This window comes from Vanessa tameamea, chromosome 12, assembly GCF_037043105.1.
Source record: "Vanessa tameamea isolate UH-Manoa-2023 chromosome 12, ilVanTame1 primary haplotype, whole genome shotgun sequence".
In the NCBI taxonomy this organism is placed as follows: domain Eukaryota; kingdom Metazoa; phylum Arthropoda; class Insecta; order Lepidoptera; family Nymphalidae; genus Vanessa; species Vanessa tameamea.
The window spans coordinates 8,020,460-8,046,893 of NC_087320.1; the positions used below are offsets into that span (position 1 = coordinate 8,020,460).

General features: G+C 32.8%; 1 protein-coding gene across 1 annotated transcript in view; it reads left to right on the forward strand.

The window, feature by feature from the left end:
- Sol1 overlaps positions 1–26,434 on the forward strand; it is a 224,370-nt gene that overhangs the window by 156,619 nt on the left and 41,317 nt on the right. The window contains exons 8-9 of the mRNA XM_026629750.2: positions 904–1,026; positions 2,969–3,040. Coding sequence (XP_026485535.1) covers positions 904–1,026; positions 2,969–3,040 — 195 coding nt within the window. The remainder of the gene's footprint in view (positions 1–903; positions 1,027–2,968; positions 3,041–26,434) is intronic.

Sequence of the window (26,434 nt, forward strand, 5' to 3'; positions counted from 1 at the left end):
ATTACGCTATTGTTATATAAAATGATCTACCAATTTATGTACCTGTTTTCATTTGAAATAGGCTTGCGGGCTAATTTGAAAAGTGATCTCCACCGCCCATAGACATTAGCTCTGTAATAAATATCAATAACAAATCCCCCTCAACCTATCAATAACAAAATCGAATCACAATTGATTTAAGCATAATATACTACGTATAATGATTAATAACAGATAATCGCACTGCTTCTCTTCCGCAGTTTGATTATTCGTGAAATCTCCGGTATATAAAGATTAATTTGGAAATTAACTGATGAAAATAAAAAAAATATATATTCGAAATAATAAGCGAGTTGAGAAATTATAATGCTTATAATATTAAAACAAGGTACAAATACTATATAAGTTATTACGACATTTCCTCGAAAGCACAGCATCAGTAACTTTTTTATGAGGCAATGAATACGATTTTAAAATATGAGTTTGTTTTTAAATAAAAATATAAAAAGGACACATAGAATGGAGCGATCGACTTTTAGACTATTTTATATTCTCAGAATATTGAACGATCATAAAATTGGATAAAGAAACCGTTGAGTTTATTTTCGCTGGATCTTTTCAAGACCGTTTTCATTTCTATGTTAGTGGTATTTTTTTATATACTATAAATATTTAAGTGTAAGTAGCTACTCCCTTATACACAAAATCCAATTGGACGTCGAAAGACAAGTCTTCAGGCTCAAGACTTGTATTCCGAGCAACGGGAGTGTCCAAGCTGCTAATGACAATTTTTATTGGTTTTAAACCCAGAACATCGGAATATTATATTAATACACAATTAATAATAATTAATTCGTACAAATTATTATATTACAGTAGAAAGGATTTGTTTTGTTGTACAATTAAAGATTATGTACGTCACAGGTTACGAGGTGCTGTCAACGGGTCCCTCAATGCTGCTACAGTTCACTGCCAATTCTGCGTCCCCGGGCCAGGGGTTTGCAGCTACCTACCATTTCCAACCACCCCCCGACTCAACTGCAGCTGGTAATTTTTTAATCCTATTTTATCCAGAAAAGTACATATCAGATCAAAACGATACGAATTGTTTGCATATTTGTAATAATATATAAGTGTTGGATACGAATGTTATTGATAGTTTGTGCAGGCCAATCTGGGTAGGTACCACCCAAACATTAGATATTCTACCGCCTAACAGCAATACTTAGCATCGCTGTTCCGATTTGAAGGGTGAGTGAGCTAATGTAACTCTAGGTACACCGCACAAGGGACATAACATCTTAGTTCCTATGCTTTGTGACGCATTGGTGATGTAAGGAATGGCTGATATTTTTTACAATGCTTAATGTCTATGGGCGATTGTGACCACTTGCCATCAGGGTGATTAATTTGCCGTGCGTCAACCTATATCATAGAAAATAAACACACAGACGTCTATACGGTGATCAATACCTACTTACCTATATTGCCAGCTTGCCACGCATGTCTCACGGAAACTTTTTAATCATTATTTATTGATCAAAGTATTATAAAAAATATATATAAAGTTTCTTAATAAAATGCAGGGCCGGACCGTGAATTTAGTGGGCTGGGCTAATACTACTCAGGGGCCCCACTTAAGACACCGTAACGTAGACTTGAATTAAATTAATTGAATGGATATGATTAATTGCAGGATTCGCAGGGCTGCAAACCATACGATCTGTTTAATTTTAAAAAATGATTGATTCTTTCGCATTATTGTCTATTTTTGACTTTGACTTGACTCAGCTAGTCTCTCACCCTTAAATCCCAAAGAGCCATACGGTAGATCCGGCCCTGATAAAATGAAATAAAAATTGTAATCCAGTAAGATTAAAACGGTAGTTTGTACATTAAATATTGAAGTCAAAACCAGACTATATATATTAATATACATATATATTAGCAAGTTTAGCAAATAAGGTCCGAATGGAGCTGGCTTACTTCCAGACGGTTTATAGTTTCCTCAACAGCTTATAACTTGTCCATGCATATTTGAACTGTACCAATAAGTCTTAAGTCTCTAATAAATTATCACCCCGATAAACGACTGGCTGGTATTAATTTCTGAGTACCTACTAAACAGCTGAATATTTTAATTAGCCTTGAATATTAATCAAAACAAACTTGTCGGTAGTATTGTCAAAGCATTCAGTTAGGGTAGCCGATGTATTATGTACGAATTTAAAACAGTTTGTGTCAGTTTTGAATTGGAAGCTATGATTCAACGTAAAAATATCAATTTAACGTGATTTAATTTAGATCGTCATCGTCATCAGGTAACTGTTAATAACTGGTGAACATAGACGAGTTCTCTAGTTTCACCTTCATCAGTGCATTGTTAAGATTATGAAATTAATAAAACAAAAAGTTAAAGAAACTATTATTATATATGAAAAATAAAAAAAACATTGGTGCTGTTAGAAGTATAAACTACGTTTTAACCGCGAAAATTTTGTGCTTGTAATTAGCATAGTTCACTCACAGTTCAACAACATTAATTCGGAGTAGTCATGTTTGTCAATAGAGTCACTGGTAAGTGGATACCTCCCGAGATAGGCCTGTATAGATCTACCAATAGTAAAATAAGTGCTAGCATACCTACCTAATTCAACGATAACGACTTGAGTAATGGAGTAATACGATTGGTAAATAATAAAGATAAGCATTTTTGAAAAAATGTGTAATTTACATAATAAACAAGGTAGTTTTTAATCGTGAATCGATTTTGAAATTATATAGTATTGGTCACGTTACAATTATTGATTTTATATTATTGAGTTTATTCAATAAGTTAAATTTATATTGTTATATATTTGCAAACAGCGCCATCTATGATTGATATTGCAAACTCTTTCGCCGCGAGCTAATTCTCTTTGTACCTATTTCTCTTCTGTTTCATATGTTTTCCGATAGATGGCGTTATAAACATTTTTTTTTTGTTTAGATTCAGATCGCCTTTTGAAGCTGAGCTTCGGAAAAGCATTCGAATCACTGGGGCCTGAAGTTAGCGCCACAAGTAAGTAGTTATAATTTATTAAAACTGCACGGAGCATACATAATAAAACTCTATAGAGAATAAACACAAACAATTTCTAATAACTGTTTGTAAAGATATTATAATTATTTGCTTACATAATAGCACTATAAATAATAAGCATATATTGTATACAATTGTACATATCGATAATATAGAAGACAAACACGCTACATGTAACAATTTCAACTTTTGAAACTCAACATTTAGTAGATATTGGGATTTTGCTATGTTGACATCCTTACTTAAACAGAAGACTAATTTTAGAATTCACTGGAAAACAGTTCAATTAAAAAATGTGTCACTCAGTACTTTTGTACACTAAAGTTACACCATTATGATCACTTAACATTTATGTGTAGTATCTGTTAAAGCATATAGTCTTTTGGCAGAGACGGATTTCGTGGAGTGGTCTAATGGGGCTCAAGACCCCCCCCCCCAAACTGAGTTCTTGCGTGATAAATATTAAGCTGTTCTTGATATATATTGTTGTAATTAATTTTTGACAAGATTTCTTTATTATATACTACTTATTTATTTCGTACTTACTTATTTTGTAAGGAGTCGTAAAAATTGTCGTTTTGAATGTCGGTGACGCGTGGATTATTTAAATCTATTCTTCTTCGATTAGAAGTGGCTATACGTATGAAACATATTGTATGTTATATAAAGGCACTAGCGACCCGCCCCGGCTTCGCACGGGTGCAATGCTGATACTAAATATACAACAGAATGTCTTACAACGTTCACCGTTTTTCAGTCATTAGACAAACCGCTATGTCCCTGCCTTTTAAATCTGTAATATTTTCTAAAATATTCATTTAAAATAATGCTAAATACAAACATTTATTTATATGGATTTGAACAAAATCACCTATATTTTTCTCACCTGTTCATCATTTTTCAGTTATGTAGACAACATTAATTCATAACCAGATAATCTTCCATCAAATATTTTGTGACGTATATACATTACTAGCTGTTACTCGCGGCTTTACCCGCGTAGAATATGAATATGTTTACAAATTAACTTAAAATATTTTTAATCAGTCGCCCAAAAATAAAGTTTCCTGCTTCTAACTTCAAAAATGACGGACTTCCAGACTGACCTGTATACGGAATGGTAACCCAATTTCCCTCCTTAGGCGTAAAATATCCAGAAACGCTTAAATGTCAATGAAGTCATTCTTAATCTGTAGCCCAAAAATAAAATTAAATGCTTCTAATTTCAAAATGACGGACTTCCAGACTAACCTGTATACGAAATGGCTATCCCTATTTCATCCCTTATGGCTAGAATATCCAGAAACGCTTAAATACGTATCTACTTATTTTTAATCAGTATCCCAAAAATAAAGTTTCATGTATCTAACTTAAAAAAAAGTTTGTAACTTTCAATCCTTATTTCACCCCTTTAGGGGTAAAATATCCAGAAACGGTTAAATACGTATCTACTCATTTTTAATCAGTATCTCAAATATTGAAGTTTCATGTTTCTAACTTAAAAAAATGTCGGACTTCCATACAAACGTTCAACCCCCATAGAGTTGAATTTCCAAAATTCCTTTCTTAGTGGGTGTCTACTCAATAAAACGATCCTACTCACCAAATTTCAAGGCCCTAACTTTAATAGTTTACGCTCAGCGATAATGAATCAGTCAGTCAGGACTTGTTATTTTATATATATAGATAGATAAAAATCGACCACATAATTTCTATATTTAGTAATCTGAATTAGAGGAGCGTGGTGTAATAGGCTCTAAACCTTGACCTCAAAAGGAGAGAATGCTTTAGATATGCAGTAGGACTTTAACAGTCTGTTATTTTAATAAACGAATTCTATAAACTATATTAAAACGCTTACAATTTTCAATCAACTGAATTCAGTATTGAAACTTCTTATAAAAAAACGCCAATTAAAAATATATAGAGTCGTGCTCAATGAATAGTTATTTTAACGTTTATTGAAATTCACCGCACGTATCGTCCAAAGAACATTGGATTTTTTAGAAAATAATATGAATTTTTATAGTCTTTTCTTAATTAATGAAATATCAGTTTATCATTAAATTAGTATGTATTTGGCTATTGTGTTAAGAATAAAGAACGTGAAGTAATCTATCAAATTGTCTAACATTTATCCTTTATGAACAAACATTTTGTTAAGCGATTAATATACTTGCTTTTTATTCTTAATATTAATATGGACGACATTGTTCATGTAAAACATACACATTTATTTACGAGTATATCTTAATGTACATACCTTTTGTCGTTCATGAAACAAATATTTCGGAAGAAAATATTTGAAAATTATCCAATAATCCGTTCCAAAAAGTATTAAAACGATAATAAAATATAATACAATAATATATTTACGACACTTTCGAACTGCTTTCGATCATTCGCTATATAATTCACTCGTGTATATTGGGGTTAAAAGTTCAAATCGATACAAGTCAATTTGATCCAATTAATTAAGGTCCTATGTCGCTGGCTTTTTGGGTGACAGTGCTTCAAATTTGAAAAAAAAGCTAGGACAGTTATATCTGCTGATGAATAAAATCCAGGGCTTTGCATCCTCCTGTGGGATATCTGCAAAAATGTTGAAAATACGTAATTTTTTGTATAGAAAATTTCACAGGAATGAATATAATTGTGCACAATTTTATGCTCATTTGTCCACTCTTGTATCCCCCACGCTCATAATCTTATGGGATGGGTTACCGACATGGCTTCTGAAGATAAATGCACATGACCAACAGGTCTAACAAGCTATCCGAAATACGGGAAAACCTATAAACATAAAAATCTAAAATTCGACCAGCTACTGTGATTTTTTAATCAGAAAAATCCAACATTTTATTGACTAGTTTCGAAATTTTAAAATCGGGTCTACACCTTTGTTAGCTACTAACGAGGCATAAAGACACTTAAATACGACGGATATTATATATATAGTTCATGTATATCGTATCGGAAATGACTAACATTGGTAATACTACACACACACAGACACTACTCAAAAGATTAATAGAAAATAAATCAAACATTTACCAACAGATACGTGAGCGCAGCTAGAGAATTTAGAGATCAGATAGTATTGCTTGCATTAGGATGTTGAAGTTGAAAGTCAAGATTTTTTTTATTCACAGTTAAGTTCAATTGGTTAATTGGATGAGATAAATTTACTGATATTTAATTAATCTGATGATGATGAGTATCTTATGCCAGTTAATGCCTTGGCGTATTTTTTATTAACTAGCTATGATTCGCCATTGGATTGAACACGTAAATCAACTTCAATTTCAAAGATTAACTTTTCTTTTGTGTCCTCAATTCATGTCGTGATCAGCTTTGAAGGAAATATGATATCATGAAGGTTATTGTGCAAGTGTCAAATTTAACTCTGCCAACCAAACGGAGCAGCGTGGTGGATTTGCATAGTTATTAAGCTTAAAAACTTCTCCACAAGAGCATTTGCACAGAAGTGAGATATTTACAGGTTTTACTTTTAAATTCTTAATAAAAACGGGACAAAGCTATGTATGAATGTATTATGTGTGAGTGATAGGGGTCCTGACCCCAGGTACAGGTCTTGAAAAATATATGTAGCTTGACATGTAGAGAAGGAAATATTTTTTTTAAACCAAACAATGTACAATTATGCACAAATATTAAAAGCGAATATTGGGTTAAAAGTCAAGATTCAATTAGTGCAATTTCACAACAATAAAAATACAAAAGACGAACTTTTAAGCAGTCAAAGGCACGTTCGTACACAATACGTCCCTAACGATCTTAATGTTAGAAAATTCACTTCACTTTGAAGCCCATAAACAAATACAATTGTTTCTGCATTTTCTAACTAACTCTATACTGTGGAATATTTATTTATTTGACGTATACGAACTATAGTTCACAACGAGCTCTCACGCAAGAATAAACCCATTTGTTGTTCGTTCTTTTTTTTTCACATCCAGATTTATAAATGTGAAGTTCTATATGGGACTTGTGGCTAGCGTCGACTAATTAAAAGTATATCAAAATATATAAAAGAGTTGAACATGAATCGACAGTCGTAGTTTTGAGTCTATTTTATAATCACAATAATTATATTAAACATTTGATACAATATTTTAACCTTTTTTTATCTCTTTGAAATTACGATATTTCGCGTCTTCTTCGAGGGGGGTTTGGTGGGACTCGGAATGTGGGACTGCTTCAAATTACTCACTAAACCAGCGGTACCTACTCCGTCTTTTCCTTTTCATACTACCGTGCCACCTCGAAGACCTTGGTCTGTATTCCAAAAAAGAGTTCAGTGGATGGCCCTCCTTCTGCAACAAGACCAACCTGCTCTCCTTCCATGTCTACGGGAATTGCCCACTGGAAAGACACTCGTCCAAAAATTCTCGAAGCCTCCCAGCTAGGGGTGTATCCCAGAAACCCCGCACAATATTTTTGTTTGCTCTTTAGCATCTATGTTAGAAGAAATTGACAGCAAATATTGTTTTATACCCCGGTATAAAATTGTATTCCAAAAAGATACTTAACGGTTATCAAAGTAACAGTCTATGAAAATATCCCTGCTGCTAAGGCATCCTCTTCTCTTGAGAACGTTTGGATCTGGTATAAAGATACTGCTCCAATGCGAGTTGATGGATAAACAGGATTCCTCAGAGATTAATTAAGAACACTAATTAAGCACATGAAAATTCAGCGATCAGTTGCCTGCGTTTATTTCAGCTTATTTTGCACATTCGCATGCAAAACATTCGCATCTTCATATATTTACCCTACTATATCTTCGTATCATTACGTAAAAAGCCATTGGTAAATTTAGCTTAACGTTTCGCAGATACACTAAAAGTACACTAAAAATATATTTTTTTATCTTTTTATTAAAACGATATCGGTAGATAACTGCATATTGTTCTATTCCTGTCTAGTAGTGTATAGGGAAGGCCAATTTTCGCCCGTTTCGGTGGTCGCGTCGGTTTGACGTGACTTTTTTTTTCATCTATTCTCATAAATGCTAAAGTAACTCTATATGTCGGTCTGATGCCGTTTTACGGCCAAACCTCTGAACCGAACTTGATAACATTTTGTATGAAGTAAGCTTGAATCTCAAGGAAGGACATAGAGTACTTATTATACTTAAAACTTGTCGACTAACCTCTAAAATACGAGCGGAGCCGCGGGTGACAACTAGTTACTATAATTTGGAATTAGGAAATTCACGCTCACATTATATTTAGGTACATATTTTACATTTAATCGTTTAATTTAAATGTAAATATTACAGTAAATATATTATTTTAATTATTATACATAAATGATTATTTTATTTTTCCGTAATACATATTCTTATAAAAGATTAGATATCGATAATTCTCTTCTTAATATGTCGACTGTTGGCTGAAAGAAAACCTAATTGGAATCCCGCCTTGTGCACTTTAATTTTCTTGTGTAGTCACATTAACTGCTCATGCATTTTGTGTATAATGAGAAAAGAGAGAAAGAGAGAGAAGAGAGAACAACGAAGGCAACATAATTTACACAAAGTAACGTCATAATTAACTTCTGTTTAATTAAAAGTTGTATCGCACCTTTTCCTGAGACATAAAGAGGGAGAAAGAAAGAGAAGACAGAAGAACAATGACAATGACATGGTTACTTTATAGTAACAAACTAATTCACCTCGTGTTTACTTGAAAAGTGTACTGCGCCTTTTAACATAAAGATAGAGAAATAAGAGAATACAGCGAAATGTTAGTACACAGTAACGTCATAATTGATTTAATGTTTATTTTAAAGTTGTATAGAACCTCTTCTTGAAACACCTGAATTTTGAAGTGATTATTAAATATATACTACTCTCATGATACATATTTACAGAATATCGTAATGTAACTTAACGTAAGTTTCGTAAATGTTGGTTTCTCGAATATGGCTCCAATAATTTCCTTCGATATTACAGAAGTTTTGGGACTAATAAATATTTTAACCTTTGCGTGTGTGTGTGTGTAAAATAAGTATGTATTAGGTAAAAATAAATAGATACGTGAAGTTTTTTTTAATTTATTAATTGGCATAGAACGAAGTCAAATGTCGATTTTAATAAAATGTCTTGCTACTCAAACACTAGTAGACTACTGCTAGAGAGCAGTACTCGTGCCAAGCTTTGCTTAACCAGTTAAATTTATTAATACAACGTATATCAAAAATGTTTAAAATATACTCTAATGTTTAATAATTTCTCTCTCGAAATGCATCCGAGCAAAATAGTGGCATAGAATAAAACATCAGACTAGCTGCTATATAAATAATCAAACAAGTTGCAGCGAGCCTTGCATTAAACATGCCTGGACAATCCCGTGAAATAGGTTACGAAATAATTCTATCTTAGGTGTGAGAAAACGCGAAATAACTTTTTTTTATGATATAAGTAAGCGGTCGGGCAAATGGGAAACCTAATAATTAGTGGTCACCACTGCCCATAGACATTTGACACCGTAAGATATTTAATTCTTCACATCGCCAATATATACCTACCATTTATCATAGGACTTAAGATGTTCCCTTTTGTCTTCAGCAACACTGACTTACTAACTCCTCAAACCGGAATACGAACGGCTGGGAATCTGATCAGTGGGAGGTACATTTTATCATAACTATAATAAAATTATATTTCAAATAAACACAGTAAAGGCAAAATTACATCTAAATAAAGCTTGACTTTACTTTTTACAACCTAGTAAAAAATTAAGATTAAATAAATCTAACCACTGCAGTTCTTCCGCTGAGTAAACCTCCTTCCTTTAACCTTAATTAAAGTTTCGATGTACAAGTTTCTAGGCATGCCTGAAGGCTAGTCCAGTACTACAGATATCGAAACATCGCTTCTTCTTACTATTGGATAATTTAGCCTACATAGAAATATGGCATCTTCACACTATTGGCTAATATTGCCTTTAGTTATTGCAGCAAACTCTGATGGAACCAACCGTGAGCGTTATCTTGAAAACTTTCATAAACTATTGCCAATTGATAAACGATGACTTTCAAAACTTGGCAGTGATTCTGAGGCTGGAATTCTGAACTGTAACTATTTAGCCTACTCTTAGTTTGATCCCGATTCATACTTCAACGTCATACTCACTAGAACTGAGAATTTTATTATTGATGGTTTCTATATTCATTTCAGTTTTTATAATTAAAGATAGATGAACATAAAATTATAACCATCGATACAAACCTTTAAAACTATGAGAAAAAAAAGGAGATTTTATTGCTCCAAAATACAGGCAAGTATAAAATTTGCATTCTTTTTTTAAACTTCAAAACATTTTCTCCGTGGAACTGCTTTAGCGATCGGAATGAAAAGAATCCCGCGTAAGTTTTCTACCCTCGGGCGATGTACGTGTGTCAAATGTCGTAACAGATAATGGTAGGTATAAATGTGGGACAAAAGTATAAAATCAATTTGATATTATAATATAAATTTTCAAGACAACATTTTTATAATTCGTTTATTTTCGTTTTCTCCTGTATCCATGTTATGTACAATTCCATTATCTTCCTTATCCTATACTAACAAGATATCTAAGTGTGACGTTTTCTATATTGTATTTTCCACAATTTCGTATTTATCTTTCTATCTCGCGTTCAGTATTGTTATCGGTTTATCTCTAGTTTGCCCAGTGAGCCGTTAGCGACCAAGCTCTAGCTGTAAAACCTTTAAAACGACTTACAATTTCACGAATGATTACGCCTCAGTCGCTGTTTGTCCGACGAATAAGTCCGGGAATGTTTGTCCGATTTAAAGTCAATATTTGTAAAGTTAATTCTAAAAGGAACAAAAACTGATTTTTCCATTCGCAGCGTTCTCTAATTCGTACTTTTTAATCTATTACAATGCATCGTTCGTTTGAAACGAATGAAATGTTTATTTTTGATTACTAATTGCTTTGAATTATCATTGTATATTTAAATTATTAAAATACTGATTCCAGATCACGTTTCGGGTGGGGGTCAAGGGCTAGATACCCAATTCTATACCCCTGACAACGTTTATGCAAAATTTCAAGATGATCAGCTAAATAGTTACGACGAAAAACCGTAACGAACAAATAAACAAACTCACTATAGCATTTGTAATATTAGCTACAGATATGTTTTCGTATTTCGACTCTCGATTGTAACAGACATATCTCCTAGTACTTCCATTTCACGTGAGATTAGTTTCTAAGCCGAATTATATGTGACAGGCTTTAGTTCCTTTGTATTCTAGGCCTTTGGTATAACTTGTATTTTGAAGGTATATTTTTTCTACGAATGCTTAAAATTAATACAATAAAGAATAATTTAAATGTACTTACGTTAGTCCATACCTCCGATTGATTTCAATTTTTGGTACATATACATTAATGTATGGGATAAAAAAATACAACTGTTGAAATGAATGTTAAAATCTTGCAGTCAACTAGAATATTCGAATCTCAGCAACCCACCGATGAGCAGAACGATGCAATTAAACGAACTCTCAATAGAAGAGCCCTAACGAGGCAACGCGATTGCTAATAAAAGGTTTACCTTACAAATGGAATGGTGTCGCAGATATTTGCGCTGACTGAGAAGTTTGTGGGTTTTAATTAAATTTCAAATTGAATGTTCTCTAATATAAATTCGATACAAAATCAGGGTGTGTATGTGTATAGTGCTTAAATGCTGACTGGCAAATTCAAAATGTCCATATTATCAACACTTGCACGCTTCTTATTTTAGTGATGATTCGAAATTTGAAATATTAAAACGATAAAACGCATATGCATAAAAACTTTTTTATTTATTTAATAAAAGTGAACCGCCTCTTAGGTCGTGTGGCAAGTTTATTAGGTCGTGGGGTCAAAGCCAATAAAAATAAATTATAAGGCTTATCCGTCGAGAAATTCTCACCCCGGAGTCTAAAAGTTGGCAATCCCGTGCATCACTCCGAGGATTTGCCCTTACATCGAATTATGAGATCGGCAACGGAGAATGCGCTTGTGTTGTGCACTTGTATACTTAAATATATTCCGGGCCTACTCTCCTTTGAAAATGTCTAAAAATTAATATTTTTACTAGTTGGAGATAAGTTGTACGGTGGTTTCATATTTACAAAACCTTCTGTATTTTTTTTCGAATGTCAGATGGCTGATAACAGAAAGCATAGGTTTATGTGTGTAACCTTTCCCATGTTTAACGTTATTAGCCCTTATTAATATATCACCAAAGTAAAACAAATGTGTATAAACCTAGTATTAAAACCCATAATTAATAATAATAAACTCAAAATCAAGGTCAATCGAGCTTGTCGCTTTAAAGCAATTTAAGGTGATCAGAGAAATTTTAGAAGCTTATAACTATCGTTACATTTTTTTAAAGATTTATATAGATATTTATGAAATTTATATAGTCTGTTAATATTTAATAACAATAATAATACACCCAGGCTTATTACGACTACACAAATATATTATAAGGTACTTAATGTTACAATTCTATCCAACTGTTTCGAAAACCACATTTCTATCACAGGTCTGGTTTATTCAGTGGGAATGAACAAAACGGTGTGATCTACCATCGTTGGATGTATATGTACTCGTAGTGTTTTATTGACCATGAATTTTATGGCTGAATGTTTTTGCTTACACAAAGCCAAATACACTGTATTGCATTTTCACATTAAAATTACATTTACCGACACTGATTCGTATTAAAAAAATGCTTTTCATTTTATGCACGAAGGCAAAAAGGCTTATTGATGGCATGTGATCATCACCGTTCCTAAGCATTGGCGCTGTAAGTAACTCACTCTTCAAACCTTTACCTACTTGGTGGTAGAAAATGTGAAGAGTGGATATATCTACCTAGAATAATTGCTAATGTTATTTTGAATACAAACATAGCTAATTTAGTAATAGCCCCTGAATATCCCAAAGCTGGGCAAACATTTCAGGAAGGCTTTCTCCTGAAATGTTTGCAGGTTCCTCTTCGAGGACCTCTTGCTCCATTAGGGGTTATTCGTAGTCTTATGTAGTACCATTCACGCCTAGGAGGAAATAAATTATTAACAAAAATTAAGTCCGAGAAAACTCAGTCCTTGCCTGGGTTTGAATACGTTCAGATATACATTTTAATAAAAAAAGAACAAAATTCAGAATTAGGTGTATTTTATACGTTCCTCAGAACTCCGTTATTGATCATTATCATCATTATTGATAATAAAAAATATATTTTAAGAGGGCATATTTACGTTTATCCCATTTAAATTTATTTATTTAAAACAGTCAGAGATTCATTTTTGATTTTGCTTGCGACAATGAGAGAAAATAATTAACATTTGTTAAATAATGATTAATATATTATACTAATATTATAAACGCGAAAGTAACTCTGTCTGTTTTTCTCCCTTAGACCACTGACCCGTTGTAGATAAAATTTGGCATGGAGATAGTTTGAGTCCCGGGAAGGACACTTTTTTAATTCACCCCTCGAGGGGTGTAAAGTTTTATAAATTTCGCGAGGTTAATGCTGCAGGCACATTACTTATAAAATAAAATATATTATTTTCACTTGAGCTTGAAAATATACAAAGTTCAGTTCAAATACAAATTTTCTGAGCAAAGCATTCTGTTTCGACCTTGGAATGAATACGTATAAAATTAAGTAGATTCGAATATTTACTGAAATTTCCAGTAAGTTCGTTAACTGTAAGGTTGCCATAAAATTAATCTTTTTCGGATATGGTATAGTTTGGAAATTATTTAGTAAGATTCATCCAGTATTTTTTCTGTAAGTAATATATCTTTAGGCAGATTTTTTAAATTGTGCTAGTATAATAATATGATATTCAATTAAATACTCTTTAAAAGAAATATACCGCTCAAGTTTTCTTATTGTTTCAATTTTATTTAAAATATTTTTTATTAGACACACAGAAAACTTATTTTTTATCAACGATGGTAGGTAATTAAATTAAATATTTTGATTTTTTTTTAATTATATCAATATTCTATGACTCTATTTTTATAATTTTACGAATATATTTACTGATAAAATATAACATGTATATCGCATAAGGCTACATATTTGAAAATGGAATTATTATAGTTATAATTATGAATAATGATTTTGATGAACATTGCTCCGGTGAGTACAATTCCACGTATCATTCGTCAATATACTCCATCCATGGATATGGCTAGAGTATATACAAATAACTTTTATATCAAATCAAATAAAAGTATTCTTTATTCAAGTAGGATCAATTTTATATCGTCAGATTGCAGTGTTGAATTAAATTTAAACCTATCGATCAAAATCTGATTTAATGAAATACAACATTTTAATAAGCAGTTATTTGATGTTACGAAGTAATTAGTTTGGTTGCTGTTTGTAAAATGCATAGTATGACAATTCATACACGAAAATTGCTGATGATATGACCGTAGTTTTGGAATGTCACGTCATTGCCATTGTCACGTCAAACAGAAGAGAATTAATATTAGAATTAAAAAAAAAAAAAAAAATTATAACTCACCATTTGAATATCGAATATTGAAAATTAACTTTAAGGATGTCTATCACAAAGCTGATCTTTTTTTAAATGTAGAATATGTTTATATTACTAGTAATGTACGTTAATATAATAGTTTTCCGTTCCTAGTCTTACCATAATCTAAGATTAGCCGGATTCCTCATTTAATTATACTAAAGATGGTAGCTCTAGTTCCGTATAGTGTTATTGTCCATACATATGCATACAGTTATATTTTATTGTCGCATTTGCTGGCACGAGTTTGTTTCAGTGTTCCTGTTTGACTACTAAAATAGGAAGCACACGTAGCATTGTTTTGCTTGGACTAACTTTTGTATTGAGTCAAGTAGAGATCAAACGTACAAGCAATGAAAATTGTCTATTAAAATTTTATCACTATAATAGGAGACTCATTTCACCCTGAAACCAATCTATACATATAATAAAATTGGATTGTCTGTTTGTAATATTAAAATAATCACTTTATACTAAATGCATATGTATGTATACACGGTACATATACCAAAATAATATTTTTTCAATTTTTGTCCGTCTGTCTGTCTGTTTGTTCCTGCGAATCTCTGGAACGGCTGGACCGATTTTAACGGGACTTTCACTGGTAGATAGCAGATGTAATAAGGAGGCTACAACAATTTTTTTGTTCAATTCAAACGCACACGAAGTCGTGGGAAGTGCTACTTCTAAATATAAATTTATTAAATCAGTCATTACGGAATGTATTTAGTCGAACTAGAATTACAAACTTAGATAAACAAAAGGTAATGTTTGAAATATTATATTTCAAATGTGCTTTGCTTAAATAAGTTTCAGTTTATAATTCACGTACAGAGTTTGTTTGTTACATTTCGCGTCTTAACTAATCAACATTTGCATGTCATAGGTATAGAAAGAGACAGAAAATGTATCATGCATCTGCCCCAACACACGTAGGCCAAGTAGTGGCCGGCACCTACTTATTACACAATTTTCGGCAGTGCCAGTGCCAGTGTACGATTGATTCAGTGTAACAACAGCTACAGGGGACATAACAACGTAGTTCCCAAGATTGGTGGTGTATTGGCGATGTTAGGAGTGGTTAATATTTTTTACATCAGGTGGCCCATTTGCCCGTCCGCCTACGTATACCATAAAAAAGTGATTCTAATTCAACTTGTAAGATTTCACCCAAGCAAACATCGCAAGTTACATAAGAGCTTGTAAAAATCAAACGCGTCACAAGCGAAATTACCTCCATGGTCGAGTTGTGTGTACACCGGTTTTCACGGGTACGCCACTCCGAGGTCCCGGGTTCGATTCCCGGCCAAGTCGATGTAGAAAGAGTTAATTAGTTTTCTATGTTGTCTTGGGTCTGTGTGTTTAGGGTAACGTTGTTACTTCTGATTTTCAATATCACAAGTGCTTTAGCTATTTACATTGGGATTAGAGTAATGTATGTGATGTTGTTCAATATTTATTTATTTATAAGCAAATCGGATTGTCGTACCGCATTTTCTAATGGATGTGCTACTCCGTGAGTACTATACACATCTTGTGGCCTACTTTCATCGGGTGATGATCCCAACGGTTCAGTGTTATTCAACATTTTCAATTCGAATACGCCTTTGGACTCCACAGAACTATCGAACCATTGGAGAAAACTTTAAAGTGATCCTAACCATCTACGACCATCTAATTAACTCTGACTAGAACGATATAATACAAATAAATATATTTATTGTCAATACTACCTAGGTAGTACATGAAATGTGAGTAATTGCATTCATCTAGTTTTGAAACATAATTCTGCCAACGTAACAGGAGCCCTCACGTCAATATCAAAGCCGACTAAACTTGCAAGTAACGTCGGGTCCATCACGAAAAACTGGTGACAACGCAAAATAACGAACAGTCTCTTTACCAGAAACATCACTTTAGGTTATTCAGAACGTCACCGCAGGCCAAGAAAACCACCTAGCATCGTCAATAGTCATATAGTCGCAGATGCCTCATATCAAAATACTGCAAATGGTAGTATCACTATGATCCTATTATGATTTTGTATTTTCAACCTTATGCTTTCATTGCATGTAGGACTCCTATAGCTTCTAGCTCCTCGACCGAGGCTTAATACGCGGCATATTTATCAGATTTTTTCAAGAACTAAGAGCTCGAAATAATATCGAAAGCAATGTATCTGAAGTAAAGTTTCAAGGTAAAATAATTTTAAGGCAAGATAGGTTATATTAATAGTTTATTAAAATACTTAAATACATATTATTTAGAATAAATACTAGCCATTTGCAACTAAAAAACACAATTCTAAAACAAAATCTATGAGTTGATTAATTTCATATTTCAAATTCGTTTTAGCAATGATCGCCATATATTTAATTTTATATATATATACCTTAAATATTCAACTAATATCTCAACATGTTCGTAGTCAAACGAGATAAATAAAAATATTAAAAACAGTATGTTATTCAAAGGCTTTGCAAATTTAAAGTATGTCACAGAACTGAATATTCGATTCTCGCTGAATAATGAAGTGACGTCGGTAGTCTAAGATTGTTCTCCAGCGAAAGGCATACTATATTATTTGAACCGCAGTTTTATTTAGGTAAAATATAAAGGTTCAATGAAGTCCTTGGAACTGACACTTTTTATTAAACTTCTTTCATTTTATATAAGCATAAAAAGTTATTGTTAAATTTTACACACACACACACATTAATATATATTTATATTATTAAATGAATGATTCTAATAAAGCCATGTTAGAAATAGTCACCCCTACCACTGTCTATAGATATGCCATAGAAATTTTGTTTTATATACTATATTATAGATAAACATTAATCGTGCTTCTTTTTTTGAATTATAAAAAACATATTGAAGTCATGAAGTAAAGTAATGATTGCATTTGTTCCCCATTGCAATGATATGAAAATTAGCAGTTAAAACGTTGGATAAATATCCAGTCAGACCTGAAAATGAACCTGAATACGGTAACTCAATCAAAGATAGTTCATAAAAAACAATATTACCTTCGGGAAAACAGCTTCGTCTACTTTCTGGACACTCTTATACCAATAATCATAGGAAATATCAATCTCGGCTTACGCTACACATTGCACCTTCTTTCCCAAAGCTGTTTTGAGCATTGTTACAGTCTCTTAAAAGGCTTAAAAGTTAGGGTTGATCGTTTGTCTGTGGGATCTCAGTACACAATAACTCTACTAAGGAGAACATCACTACATATAATTTCAAAGAAACTGACGTAAGTGCGATATATGAGCACAAGTTTTCATTATAAAAGATACATTTATTTGAGATCAATGAAATTTTTAACTTTTTTTTATTATGTCATTGATACAGAAAAAATTACAAGATGATATATTTTTTTTAAGGATATGCCATGAAAATGATATGAAAATGTAACATTTACAGATATGTGACCTTCAACGTTGACAAAAAACAGAGTGTCCTCTAAAATAGGATATATTACTTTATTTTCCAAATTTAAAGTTAAAAACAAACATATTCTTATGAATATAGTTTAACCCTTTCATCTGCCTTAAACCGTCGTGCGTGTATGCGTGTTGTGAAATAATGGACGCATTTACGCCTACTGAAGCTACGTTTATGTTCAACCAACTGTTATTGCCCAAAGAGCGGAAAAATCTTCTTGTTCATTAATTCCAAGTGTTTGTTTTATTAATAAGGAAATAAAGTTGTATTAAAATAAATTTATTGCACAGATAAAAAAAAACACATTGAAAATTAAGGCAACAATTAAAGAAAAATAATTCAAATAGAAATGGATGGCTGGTATTGCCTAATGAGACATAAAATGTTGGTGAATATTTTTATCTATACTAATCTATGAATCTGAAAAGATTGATTTTTTAAACTCGCTAGACTCGATGAGCGTGTTAGACGCTTAGTTTTATATTTTAATTTGATGTAATTTATTGATCTATTTTAGCCACCCATTGATCGAAATTATTTCATTGTTAGTACAAATGAGACTTGACACCACATTATATTGTTTTGAAAAAAAAATCAAAAGAGACAACAAAACCTAAACAAATTACTATAGTTACAATAAAAAACCAACGGATATACCAGATTTATTGCGTTAAGTTTGGGCATATATGTTGACTAAAGCCCGCGTTCGGGGGGTGTGCGATGGAGTGACAGCCCAGGGTTTGAAATTGCAGAGGGTGAGATGTTTTCTACTGTCAAAGACGGCCCTGGAACAAGCCGAGCCCTTGCGGCCCAGTTCAACCCTGGTCGAATATGAGAGGGCACCGATTGCATGTCTAGCCCGGGGCGCCTAGATGGTTAACGCCGGCCCTGATGTGGACATTGACGTAAATGCTTACATCTTTTAAACTACACAGCTGGCTCAGTTTAGTCACGTTTAACGCAAACGGGCTGATCCAACTGATAGATTTAGTTCGAGAATTCCTACGGAACCACCCTGTCGACGTCATGCTAGTGCAGGAGACATTCCTACAACCCAAATCGCGCAGCCCAAACGTGGCCAATTACCGTATAATACGAAATGATCGTATCTCCACCCAAGGTGGAGGCACGATCATCAATTACAAAAAGTCACTGCACTGCGTACCGCTCTACAGCCCGCCGCTCACCAACATCGAAGCGTCAATCTGTCAAGTAAGCATGACAGGCCATCAGTCCGTCATACTAGCATCAGTCTATCTTAGTCCAACAAAAGACCTATTAGAAAGTGACATTAGGTCACTCCTTGTAACGAGTAGCGCGGTCATTCTGGCCGGTGACCTAAATAGTAAAAATTCTGAATGGCACTCAAAACGTACCAACAGGAGGGGTAGGAAACTAGAACAACTAGCCTACCCCATATCATGTAACTTTGCTGTCATTGCACCAATGACACCCACCAGATTTCCACGTTCGGAAAACCGCAAAGATAGCCCAGACGTTCTCGACGTGGTGATCTTGAAAAGCGTGACCTTACAGTTGCGTTCAATCGAGGCACTACCAGAGTTAGACTCAGATCACAGTCCGGTTTTAGTTGAATTAGGGCCCTACGAGCCACTTCACCACCCAACCAAAACGATTGTTGACTGGACCAAATTCCAACAGCAGATCCAATCCTTAGACTCAAAATTTTTAGAAAACATACCAGACAGTATTGACTCCTTCGACGTTGCGAAAGCGGCCGCGATCAACCTCACGACTCACGTACGCGACACGATAGATGAGTGCTCCAGGGAAATTCAAGTACGCCCTAACGAGCGTTATGAACTCCCTGAAGACCTCAAGGACCTTATCACGCGAAAAAACGCAGTCACGCGAGCGCACGACGCTTTTCCGTCAAAAGAAAACCGGAGGAAACTCTTGGCCCTTCAGAGGGACGTCAAAGCCCGTTTCGAGGAATTCCGTAATTATAAGGACGGCACTTACCTTGGGGAAATCACGCCATCACACACTGCGTTTTGGTCGATGCCGAGATCTCTCAAAGTCTCAGTGCCCGCGACCATGCCATCGTTACTACGCCCAAATCATCCACCCGCTGTAGACGACCTGGATAAGGCCGAGTGCTTCGCTGACACACTGCAAAACCAATGCTCACCGAGCAATCATCCGATAGACCCCGACCAACTCTTAAAGGTGGACGCGGCCGTAGATCACATTAGCTCTGTGCCACCAACGGACGAACCACTGACTCCGACGTCAGTGGACGAAGTCAGATCGATCGTCAAGGCTCTTCAAGTCAAAAAGTCTCCCGGTGCGGACCGGATAACCAATAAAACCTTTTTTTGTTTAGTTTAATTGTCTTTTTGTTTAGTTTTTATATTTCGTTCTTTAAAGTCCAGGGTGTTGACATAACATTTCTAACCTGATCCTTCATCGATGAATTTCTATTGTTTATTTAACTTTTAAAATTATGTTCCCGTATTTGGGTGACACTATTTGTATATCACCATCATCCATCATCATCACAAGGGCAGGAGCCCTTGTCCAATTTTTATTTGGGGTCTTTGTCTGACGTCATCTCACAAGTAACATTATTTCTAGTCATATCGTCTGTCACACAATCTACCCGTCGTTTCTTTGGTCGTCCCTTTTCTCTATATCATGACATGACTTGTACAATACCTGCAAATTATAGAAGAGTAAAGCCGAGAATTTCCACTGACCTTGCCGAAAAAATAATATTTTTTCTTATTATGTTTGTTCTTCAAACTTAAATTTGTCTATAGACCCTTATTTTACCCATGTGAAGCCGGGGCGGGTAGCTAGTTAATATACATTGCAAAATAATAAATTCTTTTAATTTATATACCTTCTATGATACGTTTTAACTATTAATATTTTCTTCGATAAATTCATTTTAAATCGCTCTCTTATAGCAGTAGTTAGGAATCATTATTCTATACAGTTCCTTTAACTTTTCCGTACGAAAACGAAGCACAGGCTTTGAAATTGGCAGTCTCTGTGACTTTTATTTGAGTTTTTTCCGAGCCTTTTATAATTTTTCACAATGTCTACAATAAACATGTGAAGTGACTGCTTGGAAGTTATAATTGGCATATGAAAGTTAAGTTACGGCATCTGTTTTCAATCCGACCCAACTAAGCATTGTTGTTAAAGTAAATATGCTAAGTTCGCTTTTCTGTGTTACGTATCAAGAGAACAAAGTGAATATTATCTCGCTCTAACTAAATATGAAAACACAATTTTGATCTCGTAGCTTGTACAAATTAACGTAGTTGTTAATAATTTTAAGTAATCAGATATATGAGTTGAAACATGCTCAATCTCTACTAATATAATTAAAGTAACTCTGTCTGTTAAATTCTCACGCTTAAATCGCTGAATTAACTTAGATGAAATTTTATATAGAGATGTAGTTTGAGTCTTGGGGAAGGGGTAGTTTTTGGTGAAGGTTTGTCTGCTATAGGTAAAGTTTTATGAATTCCACGCGGGTAAAGCCGCAGCTTCAGCTAGTAATATTTAATTATGCGAAAATAACTCTCTCTGTCGTCTGTCTGTTACGCTTTCACGGCTAAACTAATAAACCAAATTTGACCGGACTTTGCTATGAAGTAAGCTTGAAGAATTATATGTTAAATTGTATACCCATAACCTTCGACAGCCCTCCTCTAATACGCAGGATAAAACATCAATTTCACCAGTAAATCATTTGTTACTGGTTCTAGTTTCTAGTTGCATCCATTTGAAATATTACGATTCCCTTAATCCAGGAAATAATAATAAAAACTTTGTACACTGATTTTATTCTTTAAAAGTAATACTATTTAGATTGACTATACAGTCATTTAAATATTAGTAGTAATATAGAATTTTGTCTGTAATTTATATAACTGCGCACACATAGACAGTACGTTTATAAGAGAAAACCACTGGTATTCATGAATTACATAAAAGCAGGTATTTTCTGGAATAAAACTGAATTAATGAGATAATTCCTAACATTAACTTTAAATTACAATTTAAATTGCAAGATTTATTTGAAATAAAAATAAACGCAAAAAACAAAAGTTTGTAGGTCATTAAAATTCAGGAAATCTATATTTATATTGTGGCTGGATTTTCCGAGCTGAAAGTTTGCACTAGACCAACGAGACAATTCAAAAGAATAAATATTTTATTATATATTTTGTAAGAAAATATAATTATACAATTTCTAAATAAATCTATGAATGAAATTTGAATTATTCAATTATTATTCACTAATTAAACATAAACTCGTTATTAAAATTATCTTCCAAATGTAGAGTCATCAGAACATATGTGACTAAAGCATGGAATCAATGATATTGAATCTCGTGAAGAAATTAACTATATTTAAAGTTGATTGTAATTCTTACAATCTTGTATATTTTTTATTTCTAAATCTGCGGTTTTTTTTAATATTCAAAGGATTTGTAAGAGTAAAAGCAATAACAGTAAAAGTAACAGCCTGTTTATATCCCACTGCTGGATTAGAGGTTGTTTTCGCTTTAAGAAGAAGGTTTGGAGCACACGCTGCTTCAACATCATTTTTTCTTTTTACTTATTTATTAAGGACAATGAACAGTCACTACACTTACTCGTGTAATAATAATATTTAGCCTTAATATAAACTGTACAACTCCTGTATAATTTAAAGTAAAATGTACATATTACTTTGTTTTTACTAAAATAATTTTATAATAAAATAAAAGGAGTGCACACATATAATATATCACAATTATAACACATAACAAAATAATTTAAATAAAAAAACAGTAAATAATAATAATTTCAAAATTAAGATTTAATAATAATAATAACTTTAAATACATTTTATTCATCAATGTTTATAATTTGATCGATATTGTATACGACTATGTGTGATGTCACAGAATATATTTCATTAAAAAATATAATTGGTTTTGTATGACTACATTTTATATAAACACACTTTATGGCAGTCTTCATTGTAGTTATTCAAGATAGCATAGACAGTGCTTATAATCAACTAAATACAAATTGAATCCTCTAATCACAGTTTAAATATTTTAAACAAACATTTTCGATTCGGAGTTAATTACAAAGCGGTATCAACAGAGAGATTAGTTTAAATAACTGATGGTATAACTAATTACTAACAACCGAATACGTAGCAATTTATTTTATATGTAAACATGCATTAATATCTCAATGTTTCGTGCAGTGTTCCAATTAGCTAAATAAAGCGTAGCGCTTTGAAGAATATTCCATAAAGAACAGTCAGATTCTATGTGGGAAAGTGTATTTGTGTACTTCATAATGAAAATTTTAATTATTTTTTTCATTGCGTTTTACGTGAAAGGTGAAATCGACACGTTATTTAACATGTATGTTTAACGTTCACCGCATGCATTGTAGTCAATATCGCATACCACATTTTTCAAGATCGTGTTCTGCTGTGAGTTTCGAGTTAATTGTAAAACTAATGTAAAGAGTGAACAAGTTAAAAAAGAGACTCACTTCTTACCGGAGAAAAAGTCAAGAAAATCGATAAATATTGTCTCATATTGAAAAAGTGAGCCTACATAATTTTTCTTCTTAAATTTCTAGTTCGAGTAGAGATGTATTCTATGTATTCGGGTAAACAAATCCACGAAATATTCTCGAATTGCCATTTTTCCATGCTTTTTTAAATACTTAACCATAAATAATTCTGTATCATATTTTGTGTCTGAAATAAAGCTACTTATTATAATTATTGCTTATTTTATTAAAATGTGTTACGTTAATGCTGAATTGCTCACTCTTTAAAATATCATGATCGATATCATGGTTGAACACGTTAATAACTTTCTGCAGTGATGCGCTATTTTATTTATTGGACTGTTATCAGGAATAATGGACAAATAACCCAAAATTTAATGGCACTTTTGTAATAACGTCGGTTGATTGGTTTCATTGAAAGCTTAGATATTGGTTTTCTGTTATTGTTATCCAAATTTGACGATGGAATTATTTATGTATTCAACTCTTAAAATTATCTTATCCTCACAAATAAAAAATTATATTTTTATGTTTATCCGCTATATGCTAGTTATGAAACTGATGGGGTGTTTTGCGTAAGCCAGGTAAAGTACTGGCCCAATAAAAAAAAGAATTAAAATTGATCTTTGCATGTTTGTTCTTCAATTTAAACTAGCCCTAGTAGCATTAGGACCAACAAAAAGTTCTAGTTCGATAATAAGCGAGCTGAACGGATACAATTAGCGACTATAGAACGGATTTAAATGAACTACAAAATAGCAGATACGAGTATGAAGAATTTTATTATTTAATAAACAATGTTATTCGAATATTCGAATTCATGAAAATTAAATGATACGATATTATTTTTGCAACAACAAATCACAAATAAGATCCTTTAATTATATGTCCAATTTGATAAGGCACTTTAAATATATAATAGGCATCTATTAAAAAGTATCCCCTATTTTATTTCTTTGCTTAGGCCGATTTATTCCAGCTTTATTAGAACACGTGAATTATGTACCTTTTGAAATCAAAATAAATTAAATAATTATTGGACAACATCACATACATTACTCTGATCCCAATGTAAGTAGCTAAAGCACTTGTGTTATGGAAAATCAGAAGTAACGACACCACAAGGTACCACATACACGCAGACCCAAGACAACATAGAAAACTAATGGCCGGGAATCGAACCCGGGACCTCAGAGTGGCGTACCCATGAAAACCGGTGTACACACAACTCGACCACGGAGGTCGTCAAAACAGCGAAAATAACTCCTACTTATATATATATATATGTATAGTGTAGGTATTACAAAACGTAAGCATTAAGGCTTTCGTTTAAAATACAATGTGCAAGAGAAAAAAAATAGTAGTGTCCTCGATAAACTACTGACCGAATGCATTCAAGGTGTAGTAAATAAGATTAACTTACGAGACTTTTATATCCGGCACCCTTAAGAAGCGAGTACTCTTAGCCTTTAAGTGGACTCCCAACATTTGGCTTAAGTAATTTAACTAGCCTCCCCGCTCTGTGATGCTTGAGGCACTCTTAGGCTCAACAGCAACATACCGTCTAAAAAAAACGATCAAATAATTTGTACTTCTGAATAGTGGAATACATATGCATATCCTTAGTTTCATTCGCCATTTGATCCCCAATTCAGCCTTTAGATATACCGGAATTCTAACCCCTAGGCCACTTTGGCACAAATTATGTAATTTATTAAAAAACATTTCCTCTTCTCTTTATACAAACTGTAGTCTAAAAAATTCGAAGCGCATGCTATATTTATCGAGAAAAGTTCAGTGTACGAACGAGACTTAGTATTTTTTTCCTACTAACCTCGTATATTTCGAGACAGGTCATACATAAATTCAGCGGGCGAAGCGGTCTTGACTGATACAAGTAGCGGCAATAGAACGGGTTTAAACTCGAAAGAGAATTTGCGAGGCTTGTGTGTAACAGCTCCGAAAAATGTTATTTTACAAATGCACGTGTATTCCTTCAACAATACACCTACGGGCGTCAATTTTGTACGATATTTGAATAATTCGGTTCATGTTTCATTTTGAAAATTTAAATTCAAATATTTTTCTATCTAAACAAGTTTCATAATGTTAAATAGACAAATTAATGAAATTAATTGTTACGTAAATAAATATTGTATTATATACTGATTATTATATGTATCAGTTAAGAAGATTTTATAAATAAATTGATCATTCTAATATAGGCAGATAATTATATTTTTACTGTTCTAATTATATCTGTAGTAATTCAATTTTATACCAGTTCTACCCAACCGATTGAGTTTAAATACAATCCAAATCCAATACTACGATTTATTCGTTTTAGGTCATGAATTAAATAAAGGTTTATGTTTAAATAAGGTTTTATAGACTTAAGATTACTTGATTTATTACAAAATAAGAATGATATAAATATTGTATGTATATATTTTCAGCCAAAGTGATCTATCTAGCTGTTATTTACAACATTACCCAAATTAATATCATAAATATTTTGAATATGGAATCTACTATAATTGTTAGAATAATAATGACTGAACAAAAAAGCATGCTTTGGAGTGAAGAAACCTTTCAGGCGTTTGCATAATTGCATCCAATTTAAATTAAAAAAAAACAACAACTTTCCGTAAGTCTTTTCTCTTGCGCGTTAATGACATGCATTCAATTAAACAGCGAGTTCATTAATATCTACGGCAACATTAGCTAAAAGTCATCCATGCAAACGAAGGCTAACTAGC